This window comes from Somniosus microcephalus, chromosome 2, assembly GCF_052327205.1.
Source record: "Somniosus microcephalus isolate GS21.2 chromosome 2, FLI_Smic_1.0, whole genome shotgun sequence".
In the NCBI taxonomy this organism is placed as follows: Eukaryota; Metazoa; Chordata; class Chondrichthyes; order Squaliformes; family Somniosidae; genus Somniosus; species Somniosus microcephalus.
In genome coordinates this window covers 135,037,943-135,060,342 of record NC_140988.1, presented here as the reverse complement: position 1 = coordinate 135,060,342, position 22,400 = coordinate 135,037,943, and the positions used below count along the sequence as shown (strand labels likewise).

The 22,400-nt window shown below is 47.4% G+C and overlaps 1 protein-coding gene across 2 annotated transcripts in view; it reads right to left on the bottom strand.

Annotated features, from left to right (window-relative positions):
• ndst3 (N-deacetylase/N-sulfotransferase (heparan glucosaminyl) 3) overlaps positions 1–22,400 on the bottom strand; it is a 453,737-nt gene that overhangs the window by 48,333 nt on the left and 383,004 nt on the right. For both annotated transcript variants that reach the window (XM_085962751.1, XM_085962758.1), the window contains exons 7-8: positions 4,801–4,983; positions 3,323–3,419 (exon numbers count right to left, since the gene is read on the bottom strand). In XM_085962751.1, coding sequence (XP_085818877.1) covers positions 3,323–3,419; positions 4,801–4,983 — 280 coding nt within the window. The remainder of the gene's footprint in view (positions 1–3,322; positions 3,420–4,800; positions 4,984–22,400) is intronic.

Here is a 22,400-nt window from a genome sequence, read left to right as displayed (position 1 = left end):
TTTGATGCCACGTAAGCTCAGACTGCTGCCATCATGACTGGGTTTACCACTGTCGAACGGGGCTTGCAGTGTGTTGCAGAATCCCAGCAATCTAGCCTCCAACAGATTGCTAGGAAAGCTAAGGTTCCACCCTGGGGCAGTGGCAGTGGGTCAGTGGAGCAGGAACCTGCTGTCCTCTCTCAGGATGACGGCATTTTCATTCCCACCACTGCCACTCCGCCATTGCCCTTGTCACTGCCTGTCAGCCAACCCGCCCAGACTACTGCCGCCCGTGCCGAGGTGGTGCAGTCTACAGCTGGACCTTCTAGGGCCAGAGTTACTCGAGGTCGTCCTGCAAAGCCATCTGAAGTCTCCCCCATGGTAACTCAGCTGCCTTCCACCAGCCATGCTGCAGCCACTAGGAGAGCACTACATTAGGAGCATCAAAGCAGGAAAGGGCACCCAAATGACAGGCACTACTCTTCTCGCTCCCCGCGCCGCTCAACACCAAGGACGCCCATTACTACACTGAGGGCCGAACGCGGGAGGAGAATGAGACCTGATTCAAAAAGACACAGGACATAAGGGCCACAAACGGGCAGACGAGACGAGACGAGATGAGACGAAGAAAACGGTAAACCGGTAAAGGCAGAGAAGGACAGCGGAAGGACACGTTGGGGGACAAACGCCTAGTTATAAGCTGGCGTTTGATGAATAAGTTGGCACTCGAAGCATGGGTAGAAAAATCAGTTTGACAGTATAAACCGCCAACCGAGCCAGCCCCAACCGTTATAAAACCCGTCAGTGACTAAACCGCCCGAGGAAGAAGAAGAAGACCCATCGTGACTCGACGAAGATGCGACTCGATGACAACGTTAGCTGAGGAAAAAGAGGGTGATTGCATAAACAACTCCATCGCCGCGCCCTGTGACCACGTGGCGACGAAGGACCCCAAAGGACAGCAAGTGTGGACCCCAAACTCACAACCGTTAAAAGTCAGTAGGTTTCGAATTGGTGAGCATAAATCGCTGGCCCCTCATAGCTTAATCTATTTAGGTATAGGGGGTGGGACAAGGATAAGGGGATTTTAATGTGTTTGTTCCCTCGATGTGCCGTGTGTTCCCCATTCCCAAATAAGTGTATTATTTTTATATGCCTGTAATTATCTTAGTAATTCTCAGCATTGTGATCTTGTTTTACCTCTAATAAAAATTACGGTTTTCTTGCACCGAACCACTTGTCTACGCGTTTATACTGTATTGCCGCCTATACCTAAGTCCGGTGTCTAGAACCCAGGGAGTGTGGGAGCGATTCGAACCGCTCAGAGACAGTCAGGGGCAGAGCTGACTGGGCACACGCCAAAACCCCCTACACAAAAGCGGGATTACTTGATATTGTAATGCGAATTGAGTACTGATAAATTTATAAATTTTGTTTGGAATGTATGTTTTGTGGTGACTCTCATTTCAGCTTTATACCCAAGAGGATGCTGCGACATTTTGCAAGAGAGATGGTATGATGGGGATGTGGTGAGCAACAGGGATCTGGGGTTTCATTCTCACGAATCGGAGTTTGATGAGGCGTTCACGGACAGCCCATGTCAAAGGGGGCTTTGCTGCCTGCCTCCTCCCTTTCTCCTCGTGCTCCTCCTCTTTCTCTTCCTCCTGCTCCTCTTCCCCTTCCTCTTCCTCTCCCTCATCCTCTTCCTGAGGTGGTGCCGCGATACCTGCCGGGAAGGGCTGCACCCTCATGATGGCCAAGTTGTGAAGCGTGCAGCTGAACACCACAAAATGAGACACCCGCTCCGCCGAGTACTGGAGGGCTCCTCCCGAGTGGTCAAGGCAGCGGAACCGTTGCTTCAGCAGCCCGATGGTCTGCTTGATGATGTTCCTGGTGGCAGCATGGCTCTCATTATATGAGTACTGGGCAGGAGTGTTGGGGGTTGCAGAGGGGAGTCATCAGCCAGGTGCAGAGCGGATAGCCTGTGTATCTGAGCAGCCACCCTCGGGTTTGACGTGGCGGCTGGTAGATTGCTGGCACATCAGACTGATGCTGGATGAAGGCATCATGACTGCTGCCAGGAGAGCAGGTATTTACCATCAAGATGCGCTGGGCATGGTCGCACAACAGCTGCACATTAAGTCAGTGGTAGCAGTTGCGGTCACGGAAGATCTCAGTATTGTTATGTGGTGCTCGCAAAGCCACGAGTGTGCAGTCAGTGGCGCCCTGCACCATGAGGAAGCCCGCTATCCTGGTAAAGCCACATGCGCATTCCTCCTGCTTCTCTCTGCTCAGAGAGAAGACTACATAGTCCCTTCTCCTGGTGTAGAGAGCCTCTGTGACCTCCTGGATGCAGCGATGGACAGAGAACTGGGAGATGTTAGCTATGTCTGCTGCTGCAGACTGGAAGGATCCGCTGGCAAAGAAATTGAGGACCACAGTGACCTTGACTGCCACTGGGAGAGCCATGGTCACCGTGCTCTGAGGCTGGAGGTCTGGTTGCAGGAGGTGGCAGAGTTCTGTAACCACTTCCTTGGTGAAGCAGAACCTCCTAATACACTGCTCCTCGCTTAAGTGGATATTAGCAAAGTGCTCTCTGAATACCCTAGGTGGGTAAGGCCTCCTGATGAGAGCCCTCCTGGCCCTCCTCCTCCTTCTCCCTCACATCTTCTCCTCTTCTTCGCTGCCTCTGCTTTGAAAGAAGTTAATAAAGCTGCTGGAGTTGTAGAAAGCTCCACAGAGCCAGTCAAACTGAACAAGCATGTCAGCTGCGAGTTGTTGCTGATGGTCCCTTTAAATAATGCTGCTGGAGCCTCCTTCCTGCTTGTCAATGCTTGCTCAGTGGGTCGTAATTAACACAGGCTGGTAAGTTGAGCGGCGCACTCCAAAATGGCAGATCAGACATCAGGTGAGAGTTGCACACTCATTGACGTCACAATCTGCATAATTTCCATATTGCTAGAGAGCACGGACATCGGCAGCGCTGCCCCCCAGCTCAAAATTGCGGCCACCGCAGGACCTGCCAGCAACGGGCAGAAGTGCAGTGGCCACCTTTTTTTTCCTGAAACGGGCCTTAACAGCCAACGCTAACACTACGAATTTCTAGGCCTTAATTTCTTAAATCATCTTAAAACCACAAGATGGCTTATTGTGCCTCAGTTTTAGGCCTAAAGAAAATGAACACAGAGCTACATTAACTATGATATTAATTGCAAATGCACTATTAGAACACGCTTAATGGAATAGTTTGAATAATTAACTATTCTCCATGCAATCCATCTGGATACCACAGATAAATTCATTTGAATCGAATCATTTCTTATTGCTTGTAATAAAAGCTCACCTGTTTTTTGAGGTCCAATAACCAGAAATTTCGGTAAACGATCGCACGTTTTCTCTTTAGACCAGATGTCCTTGTGTCGTTTATCATCACACGGATTCTGCCAGAAAGAAGGAAATTGGTACAATGTTAAAATGGCTGAGCTCCTTGCAGTTTAACACAGCATGGACGGTGATTGTTCTTAAAGGAATAGACACGGAACCCTGGTGGTCTTACAGGTGAGTCAGTATAATGGGTGAAGGTCTGTCTGCGTGAGTTAATGGTTGTGTGGAAATTAGTCTGTGCCTCCAAATGGAAAGAAAATTCAACTGAAATCAGAAGTGTCTAATAACTAGCTAAAATGTCCCAAGCTGTGCCCAATAAACAGTGTGGGTGGCCTGAATCTGATCAATGGTGCAGCAGAAAAGGGAGATCCTATACATCACCATGGAAAACATGGATTCCTTCCTATATACGTACCTATGTAACATACCTGGTGGAAACAAATTCAATAGCAGCTTTCAAAAGGGAATTGGATAAATACTTGAAGGAGAAAAAACTGCAGGGTTATGGGGAAAGAGTGGGGGAGTGGGATTAACTGAATTGCTCTTTGAAAGAGCCAGCACAGACTAGATAGGCCGAATGGCTTCCTTCTGTGCTGTATTAATCTATGATTCTATGATAACAACAGTCACTACACTACAGAAAGAAAAAGAAATTCACTGTGTGAAATACTTTGAAGTATTTTGATGTGATACGGCTCTATATAATTACAAGAATGTAAATATATATTTAAATCTGCCCCTCCCTCCCAACCAGAAGCCTTGCTTGGTAAAAAAAAATACAATCTAAAATAAACAGCCACCTTCTGATACTAATCATGTAAACAAGAATTCTGGCAAGATTTTCACAGTAGCATTGCACACATGTAGAAGGGACATGTCAAAAACACTTTGCTGTTTATGCTGCCAGGTTCCAAAGGGGCGTTCAGAGTTGGGTCCAATCTCAAATGTTAATGAACATCTGAACTTTCCCCCCCGAATCAGACTGGTTTGGAGTTAGAATTCAGCTTTAGCATTCATTCCTGCCATTGACTAACTGCCGATTACACTTGTATAGATGCTGAAATTCCTTGGTTGCTCCAACGGAACATCTGTGATCAGTTACAGATTGTCCTTATTGGTAGCATGATCATTGCACTTTCATTTACCCAAGCAGGGGTTCTTCAGCAATCACAGATGTTGTGGATTAAAAGAAATTTTAGAGAAACATATTTTAGGAGAGGTGGCAGGAGACCTTTGGTAATCAGGCAGCCATGTTTTTTTGGTTGCCTGCTGTTAAAATCATCTTACACTCCAAAAACAGATAAAGTTATCAGCAAGACGAAGAAAACCCTGGAAGTACGGAGTCACTCGAAAGGAGGTTTGTACTCAAAAGGGGGTATGGGACTGTTATCTGCAGAATTATCAGTGCACTCGTTTCAAGAAGGACTGGAACCACACCTGCCAGAATGGCTCCTTTTGTTCTGGAAAGAGCTCAAAGTATTTGTGTGCCAGCTGCACAGGGGGCATGGTCTGCAGCTTCAGGTTGGTCCAGCAATGGACAAAATTAGCCAGGTTCACAAACGTATAGAGTCCCAGTCGATCATTTCCATAGTTGGATAAATGTGTCATGAAGATGCTGATCTGAAAGAAAAAGAGAAGGAGGTTACACTTTAGATGGAGCTCGGGATAGGAATTCCTTAATTAAAGAGACTTCATTTATAATTCGGAGAAGTCAGGCTAACTTATTTTACCTGTGGATAATCTAGCTTGAGAGCTAAAATATTCTCACCCCATCGCTTAAAGACACTGACTCATTTTGGGTTAAAGATCAGGCGTAACAAATGCCCTTTGGTACCATCACATAAGTTGCCGTAATTCATTTAAAGCTGGCTATTTGTTTATATGAGGCATCATATCGCCATTTGTTAATTCCCTTGTCCACATGGTGCATCAAGAATATTCCACCCAAAAGATTATGGACTGGATTCAATGCAGAGCTTTGGGGCTGATGTGATCCATTCCATGGTTTTAAAAAAAAAACTTGCATTTATATAGCGCCTTTCACAACCACCAGATGTTCCAAATTGCTTTACAGCCAATGAAGTACTTTTTGAAGTGTAGTCACTGTTGCAATGTAGGAAACGCGGCAGCTAATTTGCGCACAGCAAGCTCCCACAAACAGGAATTTGATAATGACCAGATAAACTGTTTTCGTGATGTTGATTGATGGATAAATATTAGCTAGGACACCGGGGATAACGCCCCTCCTCTTCTTTCAAATAGGACCTTTTATGTCCACCTGAGAGGGCAGACAGGGTCTCGGTTTAATGTCGGACATAGCATCCGGCGGTAAGTCAGGGGGCGCTACCAAAGATCGCAGCCGGGGCGCAAGTGGGGCGATGCGCATGGTGATGACATCATCGCTGGAGGCGCAGCACCGTGGGGCACTAACGGTTATCGCCACCGCTAACATCCAGCTGAATTTCACCGGAGACGTTAGCGTTGCTGTGCCTGGGCGCTAGTTAGGGCGCTAACTGGATGCGCAAATCAACCGAATTTTCCCCCCTTAGTGTGCCCGCATGAACAACAGACATTTATGTGAGGTAGTGTAAATAATTACTAACTGTTAAGCATTGGGAGTCAGAACCAGGTTAAACTGCATTAATTTTAAAGAGAATCATTTCCCGTCTTTTCCACTGAGCTTGTCACCCACTGAAAGCCATAACCGGGTGGGGGCAGGGGTGGGGGGGGTGAGTGGGGGGAGCAAGTTGGGAATTGGGGCGGGTGCTCTGAAATTGTTGGGGGGGGCTCTGAAATCAAGGGGGGGCTCTGAAATCAGGAGGGGCTCTGAAATCAAGGGGGGCTCTGAAATCAAGGGGGGCTCTGAAATCAGGGGGATCTAAAATCAAGAGGGGGGCTCTGAAATCAAGGGGGCTCTGAAATCAGGGGGGCTCTGAAATCGAGGGGGCTCTGAAATCAGGGGGGCTCTGAAATCAGGGGGGATCTAAAATCAAGAGGGGTGCTCTGAAATCAAGGGGGATCTAAAATCAAGAGGGGGCTCTGAAATCAAGGGGGCTCTGAAATCAGGGGGGCTCTGAAATCAGGGGGGGCTCTGAAATCAAGGGGTACACTGAAATCAGGGGGGCTCTGAAATCAGGGGGGCTCTGAAATCAGGGGGGATCTGAAATCAAGGGGGCTCTGAAATCAGGGGTGATCTAAAATCAAGAGGGGGCTCTGAAATCAAGGGGGATCTAAAATCAAGAGGGGGGCTCTGAAATCAAGGGGGCTCTGAAATCAGGGGGGCTCTGAAATCAAGGGGTACTCTGAAAACAGGGGGGCTCTGAAATCAGGGGGCTCTGAAATCAAGGGGTGCTCTGAAATCAAGGGGGCTCTGAAATCAGGGGGCTCTGAAATCGAGGGGGGCTCTGAAACCAGGGGGGCTCTGAAATCAGGGGGGATCTAAAATCAAGAGGGGGGCTCTGAAATCAAGGGGGATCTAAAATCAAGAGGGGGCTCTGAAATCAAGGGGGCCCTGAAATCAGGGGGCTCTGAAATCAGGGGGGCTCTGAAATCAAGGGGTGCACTGAAATCAGGGGGGCTCTGAAATCAAGGGGGCTCTGAAATCAAGGGTGGCTCTGAAATCGGGGGGCTCTGAAATCAAGGGCTGCTCTGAAATCAAGGGGGGCTCTGAAATCAGGGGGGCTCTGAAATCGAGGGGGGCTCTGAAATCAGGGGGGCTCTGAAATCGGGGGGATCTAAAATCAAGAGGGGGGCTCTGAAATCAAGGGGGTTCTAAAATCAAGAGGGGGCTCTGAAATCAAGGGGACTCTGAAATCAGGGGTGCTCTGAAATCAGGGGGGCTCTGAAATCAAGGGGTGCTCTGAAATCAGGGGGCTCTGAAATCGAGGGGGGCTCTGAAATCAGGGGGGCTCTGAAATCAGGGGGATCTAAAATCAAGAGGGGGCTCTGAAATCAAGGGGGATCTAAAATCAAGAGGGGGCTCTGAAATCAAGGGGGCTCTGAAATCAGGGGGGCTCTGAAATCAGGGGGGTTCTGAAATCAAGGGGTGCTCTGAAATCAGGGGGGCTCTGAAATCAGGGGGGCTCTGAAATCAAGGGGTGCTCTGAAATCAAGGGGGCTCTGAAATCAGACGGGCTCTGAAATCGAGGGGGGCTCTGAAATCAAGGGGGCTCTGAAATCAGGGGGGCTCTGAAATCAGGGGGGATCTAAAATCAAGAGGGGGCTCTGAAATCAAGGGGGATCTAAAATCAAGAGGGGGCTCTGAAATCAAGGGGGCTCTGAAATCAGGGGGGCTCTGAAATCAGGGGGGATCTAAAATCAAGAGGGGGGCTCTGAAATCAAGAGGGGCTCTGAAATCAGGGGGCTCTGAAATCGAGGGGGGCTCTGAAATCAAGGGGACTCTGAAATCAGGGGGGCTCTGAAATCAGGGGGATCTAAAATCAAGAGGGGGCTCTGAAATCAGGGGGATCTAAAATCAAGAGGGGGCTCTGAAATCAAGGGGGATCTAAAATCAAGAGGGGGGCTCTGAAATCAAGGGGGTTCTAAAATCAAGAGGGGGCTCTGAAATCAAGGGGACTCTGAAATCAGGGGTGCTCTGAAATCAGGGGGGCTCTGAAATCAAGGGGTGCTCTGAAATCGGGGGGCTCTGAAATCGAGGGGGGCTCTGAAATCAGGGGGGCTCTGAAATCAGGGGGATCTAAAATCAAGAGGGGGCTCTGAAATCAAGGGGGATCTAAAATCAAGAGGGGGCTCTGAAATCAAGGGGGCTCTGAAATCAGGGGGGCTCTGAAATCAGGGGGGATCTAAAATCAAGAGGGGGCTCTGAAATCAAGGGGGGATCTGAAATCAAGGGGGTTCTGAAATCGGGGTCTCTGAAATCGAGGGGGGCTCTGAAATCGAGGGGGGCTCTGAAATCAAGGGGGGGTTCTGAAATCGCGAGTTGAGGGAAAGGGGGAATGGCGGCTTAGGGAGAGATGCAGACTGGAGAATGGCAACTGGGGAAGGGAGAGATAGAGACTGGGGAATGGGTGCTCGGTAGGAGAGATGGAGAGAATGGTTTCCCCTTATTCCATTACCCTTCTTCGCCTGCTCACACGTGGCCTCCTGGTTCTTGGAACGTGTCACACAACAGCTGCTGGCACGAAACTACAAATTGAAATTTTATACTGCAAGTAAATCCAATAACATTTGTAGAAGTCATGTGATCTGACCTCACATGGCCAGAACATCATGTGATCAAACCGCCAGGGATGTCTCGAACCAGAGTCGTGTGTTTTAACAGGCAGCAGGCATGGGTTTGCCAGCAGAAATTTTGTAAAAAGAAAATGCACATCTGATTGTTTTGCATTATTTCAATTCAGAACAATGGGTGAAATTAGCCCTCACTATGAATAAATAGACTTCTCCCCTCACAATGATATCCACAAACAAAATTTCCAGTAGGTGTTACCAGACAGTGACCAAAAGTAGCAACCTTGACTAATTTTCTACTCCTTTAATCCAGGGGTACTGAGGTCAACTGTAGTGTCCCCATTGTTGCTGTTGCTGAAATCAGGCCAGGGTTCAAACCTGGGGCCAGGGTTCAAAACTACAGCTCATTGCCTCTGCACATTGTGCATTTGTCCACCATGCCATTGAGAAGAGCGTAAATAATAAGTTCTAAAAAGAGAAAATGCTGGAAATACTCAGCAGGTCAGGCAGCATCTGTGGAGCGAGAAACAGTGTTAACGTTTTAGACAACCTGAAACATTGGGGGAAATTTTAACCCCCAAAAAGTTTGGGTCGGGTGAGATGTTAAAATGTTAAAAATCTGAATCCCGACCCCAACCTGCCCACTTCCGGTTTGAATGGAGGTGGGATGGGGGTGGGGGGAGGGTGACCAACCTGCTCCCAGGAGGTGGGTTGTCAATTTAAATATTATAACGAGGTGGCATGCCTCATAAGTAACCACCATTTTAAATTTATCCCTGGCCTGCAAGTTTTCCAGGCCTTCGGAAACCCAACGGCTAACGGGAGGTGAGGACTGCTGGATCCAGGTGGTAAGTGCCTTTCCACTTACCTGCTGGATCCAGTTCACCTACTTCAGCAACCCCCTGCAATCAGACATCCCCTGACCATTCTGATCTCCCCTGCCTAGCCTCCGATCTGCCCTCTGGCCTCCGATCGCCAACCCCCTCCCAGCCGGCCTTTCCGATCCCACTCTCCCTCCTCTCCGCTCCCCGGCCGTAGCCAGCCTTTCAATCTGGCTGCCTGCGGCCGGGAAAGAAGATTAAAAAAATGCTAATCAGGTCCTGCGGCTAAATTCAGCAGGAGTTGAGGGAAAACTATTCTTCCGGGTTTCCCAACCTCAAAGCAGCCCCCTCAGCTCCCTCCAAGTTAATATCCGGCCCATTAACTCTGATTCCCCACAGATGCTACCTGACCTGCTGAGTACTTCCAGCATTTTCTCTTTTTATTTCAGATTTTCAGCATCCACAGTATTTTGCTTTTGTATAAGTAATAAGTTAGTGCTTAATGTACAGCAGGGGTTTAGTAATGACAAACACTATGTAGAACAAATTAATTTAAAATCAATATGCAGCCTCAAATATCATTTTCTGTCAATTCAATAAACACCTGTAGCCTATAAAGAAAAACAATCTGCTCCTCTCAATTTACTGCTATGCTGAGCCAAGCAGTAATTTAATTGATCACTCAATACACTGTCGGTATTTCCGAATATAATGTCGGTATTTCCGAATATAATGTCGGTATTTCCGAATAGACTGTCTGTGCAATCTCATCACAACGTTTGGATATTACTAAAGTTAGACAACAGCTTAGTTTAGACACAAGATGGCACCTTTGTGTATTTAGGATCAACGTCAAGGCAGATTGAAAACATGCTGTTATCTGTGTTTACCAGTCCAGGTCATAGACATTGCCCTTTATATGATTGCAATGCAAAAGAATGTCAACCATAAAATATTTGGCCTTACTTTTATCACGGGTATTTCAGATAAGAGGCTCCAGCCACAACCCTATCCTTAGTTCAAGCTTAGTTTTCCTCCAGTGTTGGGGAAGGATAATCCAAACACAAAGAAGCACCGTAGAGGGACAGCTAAGAACCAAAAGTATTGTTGCACCAAACCACTAGAGGGTGCCAAGTGTACTCTGACCACTCAACCATTTTACACAACAGAAACAGTAAAGTTTACAGTGGTTACATTTTTAAAAACAAATCCATACACGTGTATCTAAAAATGACTGAAAACCTGAGCTTTATCCCAAGTAGTTACTCGTGTTACTCATTTACAGTTCTCTTCTACCCTCACCCCGTGAATCACAGATATTTGGCATGATAATTGCACTGGGGGTTGTGCTAGTGTGATTTGCATTAAAATTTCTGTACATATGGAATCCCCATAAGCATGAATCAGGATCCCCTTCTTTCATTTGTTGGGCCAGCCCATGTGATCCATGGGACGCTTGCGAAATGCATAGAGGCCCAGGAGCGCGAGTCTCCGTGGATCTAGGACCATCAGGTAGGTTCGTAGATTTTTTGGGGAGACTAAACGTAGATTGGGTGACCAATTTGTGGAACACCTCCATTCAGTCCGTAAGCGTGACCCCGAGCTTCTGATCGCCTGTCACTTTAATTCTTCACTCCACTCCCACTCCTGACCTCTCTGTCCTCGGCCTCTTACACTGTTCCTACGGAGCTCAATGTAAGTTCGAGGAACAGCACCTCATCTTTCGATCAGGCACGTTACAGCCTTCTGGACTCAACATCGAGTTCAACAATTTCAGACCATAACCTCTGCCCCTATTTTCTTGGATGGCAGCTGTTGATGATTCTGCCATTCCCATTTACACCTCTTCTAGACTCATCTTTTGTTTCTTTACTTGTCCCATCACCATTTCCTTTTGCCTTGCACCATCATCCTTTTGTCTTTTAATCACTCCTGCCTTCCACCCTATCACAGACCTTCCCTTTTGTTCTTTCCTCCCCTCCCCCTCTCCCTTGCCCCTACACTTGCTTAAAATCTGCTACATCTCTAACTTTTTCCAGTTCTGACAAAAGGTCATCGACCTGAAACGTTAACTCTGTTTCTCTCTAAACAGATGCTGCCTGTCCCAAGCCAATCAAGGACCTCAAGCAAATGCAGTGTCCGTAACCGGCCGCCACTGGCAGCAATGGTCAATCGAGCAGGCTGAGCTCTCAGCCTAATAGAGTCATAGAGTCATAGAGTTATACAGCACAGAAAGAGGCCCTTCGGCCCATCGTGTCCGCGCCGTCCATCAAGCGCTGTCCAATCTAATCCCATTTTCCAGCATTTGGTCCATAGCCTTGTATGCAATGGCATTTCAAGTGCTCATCCAAATGCTTCTTGAATGTTGTGAGGGTTCCTGCGTCTACCACCCTTTCAGGCAGTGAGTTCCAGACTCCAACCACCCTCTGGGTGAAAAAGTTCCTCCTCAAATCCCCTCTAAACCCTTACCTTGAATCTATGCCCCCTTGTTATTGACCCCCCTACTAAGGGGAAAAGTTCCTCTTTATCTACCCTATCTATGCCCCTGATCATTTTGTACACATCAATCAGGTCCCCCCTCAGCCTTCTTTGCTCCAAGGAAAACAACCCCAGCCTGTTTAGTCTTTCTTCATAGCTGAGGCGCTCCATCCCAGGTAACATCCTGGTGAATCTTCTCTGCACCCTCTCCAAAGCAATCACAACCTTCCTATAGTGAGGCGACCAGAACTGCACACAGTACTCCAGCTGTGGCCTTACCAGCGTTTTGTACAGCTCCATCATAACCTCCCTGCTCTTATATTCTATGCCTCGGCTAATGAAGGCAAGTATCCCATATGCCTTTTTAACCACCTTATCTACCTGTTCCGCTGCCTTCAGGGATCTATGTACATGTACACCAAGGTCCCTCTGACCCTCTGTACTTCCTAGGGTCCTACCACTCATTGTGTATTCCCTTGCCTTATTTGTCCGTCCAAAATGCATCACCTCGCACTTTTCAGGGTTAAATTCCATTTGCCACTTTTCCGCCCATCTGACCAACCCGTTTATATCGTCCTGTAGCCTGAGGCTTTCCTCCTCGCAATTTACCACCCCACCAGTTTTCGTGTCATCTGCGAACTTACTGATCATACCTTTTACATTCTCATCCAAATCATTTATGTAGATCACAAACAGCAAGGGACCCAGCACCGATCCCTGAGGTACCCCACGGGACACAGGCTTCCAGTCACAAAAGCAACCGTTGACCATCACCCTCTGCCTCCTGCCACTCAGCCAGTTTAGGATCCAACGTGCCAAGGCACCCTGGATCCCATGGGCTCTTACCTTCTTGACCAGTCTCCTATGCGGGACTTTGTCAAAAGCCTTACTGAAGTCCATGTATACCACATCCACAGCATTTCCCTCATCCACACACCGAGTCACCCCCTCGAAAAATTCAGTCAGATTGGTCAGACATGATTTACCCTTGACAAAGCCATGCTGACTATCCCCGATTAATCCTTGCCTCTCCATGTGGAGGCTAATTTTGTCCCTCAGAATTTTTTCCAATAATTTCCCTACCACAGATGTTAGGCTCACTGGCCTGTAATTCCCTGGTTTATCCCTGCTACCCTTCTTGAATAATGGTACTACGTTAGCTGTTCTCCAGTCCTCTGGTACATCCCCTGTGGCCAGAGAGGTTCTGAAAATTTGTGTCAGAGCCCCTGCAATCTCCTCCTTTGCCTCACACAGCAGCCTGGGATACATCTCGTCCGGGCCTGGGGATTTATCCACTTTTTGGCCTGCTAAAACCGCTAGTACCTCCTCCCTCTCGATGCTAATATGTTCAAGTATATCACAGTCCCCTTACCCGATTTCTATGTCTACATCGTCTTTCTCCATAGTGAACACAGATGCAAAAAATTCATTCAAAACCCCGCCTACATCATCTGGCTCTACACACAGATTGCCACTTTGGTCCCTAATGGGCCCTACCCTTTCCCTGGTTATCCTCTTGCCCTTAATATACTTATAAAATATCTTAGGATTTTCCTTTATTTTGCTCACCAGTGTTATTTCATGGCCCCTCCTCGCTCTCCTAATTTATTTTTTAAGTATGCCCCTGCACTTTTTATACTCCTCTAGGGCTTCCTCCGTCTTTAGTCTTTTGTAACTGCCAAAAGCCCCCTTTTTTTCCTAATGCATTTTTGTATATCCCTTGTCATCCAAGGTTCCCTTTGCTTGTTGGTCCCACCCTTGACCTTTACGGGAACATGTTGGCGTTGTACTCTCTCTATTTCCCTTCTGAAAGTCTCCCACTGCTTTGATGTGGATTTTCCTATAAGTAGCTGCTCCCAGTCCACTTTGGCCAGATCCTGCCTTATCATATTAAAGTCGGCCTTCCCCCAATTTAGAACCCTTATTTCCGGGCCGTCTTTGTCTTTTTCCATGACCACCTTAAATCTCACCGAATTATGGTCACTGTCGCCAAAATGCTCTCCTACTGACGCTTCCACCACTTGCCCGGCTACATTCCCTAGAATTAGGTCCAGTACCGCCCCCTCTCTTGTAGGACTTTCTACATGTTGGCTCAAAAAGCTCTCCTGGATGCACTTTAAGAATTCTGCACCCTCTAAGCCTTTCACACTCTGACTATCCCAATTAATATTGGGGAAGTTGAAATCCCCCACTATTATTACCCTATTATTTTCGCACTTCTCTGAGATTTGCCTACATATCTGTTCCTCTATCTCCCCCTGACTGTTTGGGGGCCTATAGTACACTCCCAGCAAAGTGCTTGCCCCCTTTTTGTTTTTAAGTTCTACCCATATGGCCTCATTAGAGGAACCCGCTAATATATCATCCCTCCTTACAGCAGTAATGGACTCCTTACTTCATATTGCAACACCCCCTCCCCTTTTACACCCCCCTCTGTCTTGCCTGAAGATTCTATACCCCGGAATATTGAGCTGCCAGTCCTGACCCTCCCTCAACCATGTCTCCGTGATAGCAACAATATCGTACTCCCATGTGTTCAACAACAACTTCAGTTCATCCGCCTTATTTGCAAGACTCCTTGCATTAAAATAAATGCCTTCCAGCCTTGCCATATTCCCTTTTGCCTTCACATATTTGCTCTGCCTTCCCAGCTGACTTGTTTTTTCCTCTGTATTTGGCTGTAAATCACCCCCTACTATAGCTCCACTCTGTATCCCATCCCCCTGCCAAGTTAGTTTAAACTGTGTGGATCCTCCCAGCTCTGGAGTGCACTATGATTGACAATGGGACGGGGGATGGGTGCAAAGTAATAGCTTCAGAGTTATTGTCCTGCGTAAGTTTTGTTCATGTAACAGAAATATAGGAGTCTATTAAGGTGAAGCAAGGCATCCCTCAACTATCCAGGAAAGATAGCTGAAGGACATAAAGACAGGGATAGAGAGGGAACTTAAAAACAAATAAAAATAAAGAAACCCACAGGTAGAGAAAGACAAACACAGGAAGCAACAGAAATAAAATACTGCGCATGCTGGAAATCTGAAATAAAAACAGAAAATGCTGGAAACACTCAGCAGGTCAGGCAGCATCTGTGGAGAGAGAAACAGAGTTAATGTTTCAGGTCGAAGACCTGAGTGTTTACCAGCATTTTCTGTTTTAATTGGAGGAAGAAGCAGGGCTGGCATTAGAGCTATGGAATTGCAGAGTCCGGGGCCCCAAGCGCCTCCAGACCCCAAGCCAAACTTTTGCACGGGGTCCCCGCAAGGCAAACACTGTCCCTGTCTGCAGGAACCTTGGGTGTAAGTTCCCGTCAGCATGATTGGAGCAGGAATCTATGTAAATTTCTACATAATTTCTGCATAATGCGATCCAGGAAGTTTCAGCTGATAATTCCTCATCCAGTAGATACTAATATAACTGTCCTGTTATATGTAAGGTGGGTTATAAACAAATCTGTTAATTTTGACCAATTTAGTACAACAGGACTGCCATGTGTTAATATTGCAAGTATCGATGGCACGGATCACAGAAGAAGGAGGATGTGGTTGTTCAGTGACACAGTGGGCTGCGTGCACTGAGTAGAGGTGAGCTTTATCCCCACAGGGAAGAAAGGTCAAAGGGCAAATTGATCCAGGATGCTCTCACACACCTAATCACTGGTACAGAGCGACAATGGCTGAGGCATGAGAGGCACTTATCTCGCCATCCTTTAGTCTGGTGAATGGTGCATTTTTCACATGGATTTAACTATTATCTCATGATTGAAAAGGAGTCACTGTAATGTATTAAGTAATTTCAGCCACATAACTGCAACTTTATTATGTTTAAAAAGATAAATGTGTTCCTGTAGAAGATATCTCTATGCCAAATAAGGAGTGTACTTATTCTGAGGCAGATGTGGTAGTGATAGTTAGAAGGACACCTGTAATGATAAGTCTGCAAAAAAATCTCTTTCTCTTCCATTTTTGATCTCACTCTCCTCTATTGCTGTGTTTCTCTCTCATCTCTTTGTCCTCTTGTTTACCTCTCTTACTTTCCACTTGCCCTTTTTGTCCTCTTTCATCTTATTCATTTTTTTGCTCTGCAACAGTTTTCCTTTTCCACTACTTCAGCATTGAAACTGCACGTGGGGAGACTGCAGGGAGCGCGATGGTGGGTCTTTCAGTCAGCCGTCGAGCGGGATTCGAAAAGACTGCACCTTGAGTGCTGCATCCAGTTTGGTCACCAAGACACAAGGAAAACGTTCAAACATTGGAGGCAGTGCAGGGAAGACCAACTCAGAGGTTTAGGCTTTTCAGCCTTGAAAAGAGATGTTTAAGAGGTAGAAAATGGTATGGGAAAAATAAATGCGAAAAACTGCTTCAAAATAAACTGCTTTAATAGGGCAAGGGTTCACAGGTTCAGGCCAGCAAAAGGAAGATTTAGGACTCGTATCAGGAAGTTCTTCTTCAAGCAAAGTGATCAACAAAGGGAATGGACTTCGAGATAGAGTAGTGGAGGCAAAAGCCAGGAATTCTTTAAGAACCAATTGGATGTTATTGGATGGGAGTACTGTAAATTATCGCTGGATAGATGAAGTAAGATGGGTTGACTTGCCTCCCTGATATGAAATTACCTTGTGACGTTGTACAAGCAGAATTACATGGTCTCGGTGATGGATAGGATGATAGGGGTTTGAAACTCAACTCTGGGCCTAACAAAACATAGTCTGGTTGAGTGGCAAGAGACAGAGAGCAGGAATAATGGTCAGGTACTCTAATTGGCAGGATGTGACTGGTGGTGTCCCGCAAGGATCTGTGTTGGGGCCTCAACAATTAATCGTATTTATTAATGATTTAAATGATGGGATAGTGGCTTTCTAGATAGAAAGCCACATATTGAGAGGGCATAGTCTCGGAATAAGGTGCCGCCCATTTAAGACGGAGATGAGGAGGCACTTCTTCTCTCAGAGGGTCATGAATCTTTGGAATTCTTTACCCCAGAGAGCTGTGGAAGCTGAGCCATTGAATATATTCAAGGCTGAGATAAACAGATCTTTGAGCAACAGGGGAGTCAAGGGTTATGGGAGTGGGCAGGAAAGTGGAGTTGAGGCCAAAATCGGATCAGCCATGATCTCATTAAATGGCAGAGCAGGCTCGAGGGGCCGAATGGCCTGCTCCTGCTCCTATTTCTTATGTTCTTATATCCAAGTTTGCTGATGATACAAAAATAGGTGGCATTGTAAGCAGTGTAGATGGAAGCATATAATTACAAAGAAATATCAACAGATTCAGTGAATGGGCAAAACTGTGGCAAATAGATTTCAATGTAGGCAAATGTGAGGTCATCCACTTTGGACCTAAAAAGGATAGAACAGAGTACTTTCTAAATAGTGAAAAGCTAGAAACAGTGGAGGTCCAAAGAGACTTGGGGGTACAGGTACATAGATCATTAGAATGTCATGAGCAGGTACAGAAAACAATCAGAAAGGCTAATGGAATACTAGCCTTTATATCTAGAGTAATGATTCTGTTGTTGCTCCTCTAGATCCACCTTTTGTTTCTTTACTTGTCCCATTACCACTCCCTTTTGCTCACACCATCATCCCTTTTGTCATGTAATCACTCCAGCCTTCCACCCTATCACAGATCTTCCCTTTTGTTCTTTCCTCCCCTCCCCCTCTCCCTGCCCCTACACTTGTTTAAAAACCTGCTACATCTCTAACTTTTTCCAGTTCTGACAAAAGGTCAATGACCTGAAACGTTAACTGTTTCTCTCTCCACAGAGGCTGCCTGACCTGCTGAGTATTTCTGGCACTTTCTGTTTTTATTTAATCATCATGTCCAGTGAGTGACACCATTGGAACATTATTTTCCAAATCCTTATTCAACTGTAATTTGTCAAAGTAGCTGCTGTGTATCGAGGCTGCTGTTCAAATTATTGGTATGGAGACTCGGCTACCAAAAATCTTAGCACTGGTTTAAAAAAAGTACCTGCCTAGACTAGAAATCCTGACCGCAAAATTAGGCACCTTAGTGCCGGTAGTTAAGGCCAGTTTGGATAAAAAAATCGCGGCCACCTCGCTTCCGCCCACGTGCATGTGCCGTCAGTTTGCAGAGTAGGCAGATTGTGGCATGTAACACTGATTTGACACACAACCTGACATTTTTGACATTGCCATTCCAAACAACTGCCTCTCCTAAACAGACTCAACTGAACATGCGTTCAGCTGCACAAGGGACACCCCACTAATGCAATTTAAAGGGATACATCCAAATTTCAGGTAAGTTGACTATTTCTCTTAAATATAGAAACATAGAAGATAGGAGCAGGAGTAGGCCATTCGGCCCCCTCGAGCCTGTTCTGCCATTTAATGAGATCATGGCTGATCATCCAAATTCAGTACCCTGTCCCTGCCTTCTCCCCATATCCCTTGATCCCTTTAGCCTTAAGAAATATATCTAACTCCTTCTTGAATATATTTAATAAGTTGGCCTCGATTGCCTTGTGTGGTAGAGAATTCCACAGGTTCACCACTCTCTGGGTGAAAAAATTCCTCCTCATCTCAGTCCTAAATGGCTTACCCCTTATCCTTAGACTGTGACCCCTGGTTCTGGACTCCCCCGCCATCGGGAACATCCTTCCTGCATCTAGTCTGTCTAGTCCTGTTAGAATTTTATAAGTTTCAATGAGATCCCCTCTCATTCTTCTAAACTCTAGCGAACAAAAGCCTAATCGACTCAATCTCTCTTCATAGGTCATTCCTGCCATCCCAGGTATCAGTCTGGTGAATCTTCGCTGCACTCCCTTCATGGCAAGAACATCCTTCCTCAGATAAGGTGACCAAAACTGCACACAATGCTCAAAGTGTGGTCTCACCAAGGCCCTGTACAACTGCAGCAAGACATCCTTGCTCCTGTACTCGAATCCTCTTACTATGAAGGCCAACATACCATTTTGCCTTCTTAACTGCCTGCTGCACCTGCATGCTTACCTTCAGCGACTGGTGCACAAGGACACCCAGGTCTCATTGCACTTCCCCTTTTCCCAATCTATTGCCGTTCAGATAATGATCTGTCTTCGTGTTTTTGCCACCAAAGTGGATAACCTCGCATTTATCCACATTATACTGCATCTGCCATGCATCTGCCCAATCACCCAACCTGTCCAAATCATACTGGAGTTTCTCTGCATCCTCCTCACAGCACACACGCCCACCTAGCTTTGTGTCGTACTGGCTCTTGTATTGGCTCTTGCAGAGTTTGTATGAATACTGGTTTGCTGCAAGACATTTACAACGTTGTTGAAGTGTGCAGGGAGTGCTGCTGGATGTTGGGAAGGTGTTGGCTGCTTCTCGAAGGCCTCTGAGTACACCACTTGCTTCCGCTCATGGGGGCTCTAGTTGCAGTCCCCCTTGCGCTGCAGCATGACAGGGAGATGGAACAGAGGCTGCAAAGACAAGCTGCTCGCAGAGGGAGGAGGAGCAGGGGGAGGAGGGCTCTCAGCAGGAGGCCTTTCCCACATAGGGTCTTTAGGGAGCACTTCTCCTACCTGCACCTAGGCCAGGAGCAGTGTGTTCGGTGGCTCTGCTTCACAAAGGAGGCGGTCACAGAACTCTGCCACCTCTTGGAACCAGACCTGCAGCCTCAGAGCAGAGCGATGAACGCTCTGACAGTGGCCCTCAATTGATCCTGTTTTTGCCAGTGGGTCCTTCCAGGCTGGAACAGGCTACATAGCAAACATCTTGCAGTTCACTGTCCATCGCTGCATCCGGGAGGTCACAAAAGCTCTGTACTCTAGAAGGGAATTCATTGTCTTCTCTCTAAACAGGGAGAAGCATGAGGAGCACGCACGTGGCTTTGCCAGAATATTGGGCTTCCCCATGATGCAGGGCGCCATCGACTGTACACATGTGGTTTTGTGGGCTTCGCATATCAATGCTGTGATGTACCGTACCGCAAAGACTACCACTCACTTAATGTGCAGTTGGTGTGCGACCATGCCCAGCAAATCATGATGTTGAATGCCCAGTATCCTGGCAGCAGTCATGATGCCTTCACCATGCGGCAGTCTGCTATGCCAATTTTCCAGCCCTTGTCTTCGAAGCCGAGTGTGGCTGCTCGATGACAAGGTCTATCCGCTCTACACCTGGCTGATGATTCCCCTTATGGCCTGCAATCATGTAACGACAGCCATACTGCCATGCAGAACCTCATCGAGCAAACCATCGGGGTACTCAAGCAAGTTCTGCTGCCTTGACTGCTCGGGAGGATCGCTCCAGTACTCACTGGAGTGGATGTTCCAATTCGTGGTGGTTTGCTGCATCCTCCACAACTTCGTTATCATGAGGGCACAGCCCTTGCCACCACAGGTTCTGCGTCCACCTCAGGAGGAGGAAGAGGAGGAGGAGGCAGCGCCCGTTCCGGATGGGCTGTCAGTGAACGCATCATTGACTCTGCTTCCCCTGAATAAAATCCCAGATCCCCATTGCTCAACACTTCCCCACCTTATCATCACTGTCAGGAAACATCACAGCATCCTCTTGGGCACAATGCTGAAATGAAAGCCACCACAAAACAAATATTCCAAACATAATTTATAAATGATTAATTCCAATATTACATTACGAAGTCAACTAATCACCCTTGTGCATTCCCTTAGTGTCTGTTTTCAGTGTGCCTTTGCCTGTTTTAGCGCTCCTACGAAGTGCTACCCCAATGGCTGCAGCATGGCTGGTGGAAGGCTGCTGACTTTCCGTGGGGGACACTGCAGATGGCCTTGCAGAATGACCTCAAGCAGCTCTGGGCCTAGAAGGCCCAGTTGTAGGCCACACCACTTCGGCATGGGTGACAGCAGTCTGAGCTGGCTGGCTGACAGGCAACTGCAATGGCACTGGCGGAGTGGCAGTGGTGGAAGTACAAATGCTGTCATCCTGAGAGAGGACAACAGGTTGGAGCTCCACGGAGCCACTGCCACTCCCCCGGGTGGCGCCTCAGCATTCTTAGCCAACAGTTGGAGGACAAATTGCTGGACTGCTGTGAAACCCTGCAAGGCCCTTTCCACACTCGTAAACCCAGCCAGGATGAGAGCAGTCGGCGTTTGTGTGGCATCAAGCTGACCCTGCATGACAGAAGTCTGAGCTTCCACTGCAGCACTCAGACGTTGGGTTGATTCTGCTTGTGCTGCAATGGAAGCTGTGACATCACCCATCACGTCCAACATCATGGTTGGGTCCACAAGTGCTCTAATGGAGTTGCTCATCACTTCCATCCTGGAAATCATGGGCTCCATGCTCCGTGCAAAGCCCTGTACAATGTTGAAGCTGAACTCCTCCATGCTCCTTGACATTGCCAAGAGGCTCTCTGGCCGGCCTGCCATTACACCAAGTATTTCTGTGTGCATGCCTCCGGGGAGCTGGCACCTGCGCTATCCTTTCCCCCTGCCCTGGCTGCAGGCTACTCATGCCCGATGACTCACCACATGCAGATCCTGCCTCTATACTATCCTCTAAAGTTTGCACAGTGCCATTTTCTGAGCTGGTGCCTGGGAGTGTCAGATCAAGTGACGGTGTCTCTTCTCTACCACTCTCCTCCTCTGCTGCTTCCTGCACAGGCTGGGCTGCTGGCTATTCTTGGGTATCTGAAAGAAAAAATGCATAAGGCTCGGGTTGTGGTGAGGTGGGGGGGAAAGCAAGATGTGCATGCTTACGCCATCAGCAGCTTATAAGCGAGAAGAGATTGTGGGATGAGGGGGAAGTTGGATGTGAGAAGAAGGATTAGGTATGAGCATACCATCATCATCAATGCTTTCAGCCTAGTCGATCGCCACAGCCTCAGTGATGGCCCCTCCAATTATATCTAGAACCGTCTACTCCAGCTGGGTCAGGTTCTGCAACCGTGCATGCCCCCTGTCTGCTAGCTCCTGCTGGTGCCATTTATGTGCCACATTGGCCTGCAAGAGAATGAGAAGTGTACCAGTGAGTGTGCTGCAATGTGTTTGGGTCATGTGCCTGCCATGATTGAATAGCAGGCATTGTATGCAAGGTGTGAGATGTGGGTGTGAGGCTTTCAGCAGTGGTAAGTATGTGAGGGTGAAGTGAAGCTATGATTGTGAGGTATGAGTAGGGATTGATAGATATTGTTGGTAGGTGAGTGATGGAGGTGTGGTGCATTGAGCAGTGTGGGAGGCTAGTGGTGCAGTTGGTGGGATATGGCATTTGAAGGTGCATTCACTCGTGTGAGGTCATTAAACTTCTTCCGGCACTGGATCCAGGTCCAGGGAGAATGACTGGTGAAACTGACCGCTTCAGCTATCTCCTCCCACTGCCTTCGCACAGTATGTCTGGAAGGCCTCTTGGCCCCTGTGGTTGAGGACCTGTCTCCTCCTATCGATCCCCTGCACTAAGGCTTCCAGTGCTGCATCCAAGAAACGTGGTGCCCTTTCTCTGCCTGGTTGTGACATTGCTAACTTCCCCTTTGCTTAGTTCCAGTCAGAATGAGGTACTTCTTTCATAAAGCACCTCCCCTTTAAGAAGTGTAGACAGCCTTTCACTCTGCAGGCAACCTTTAAATA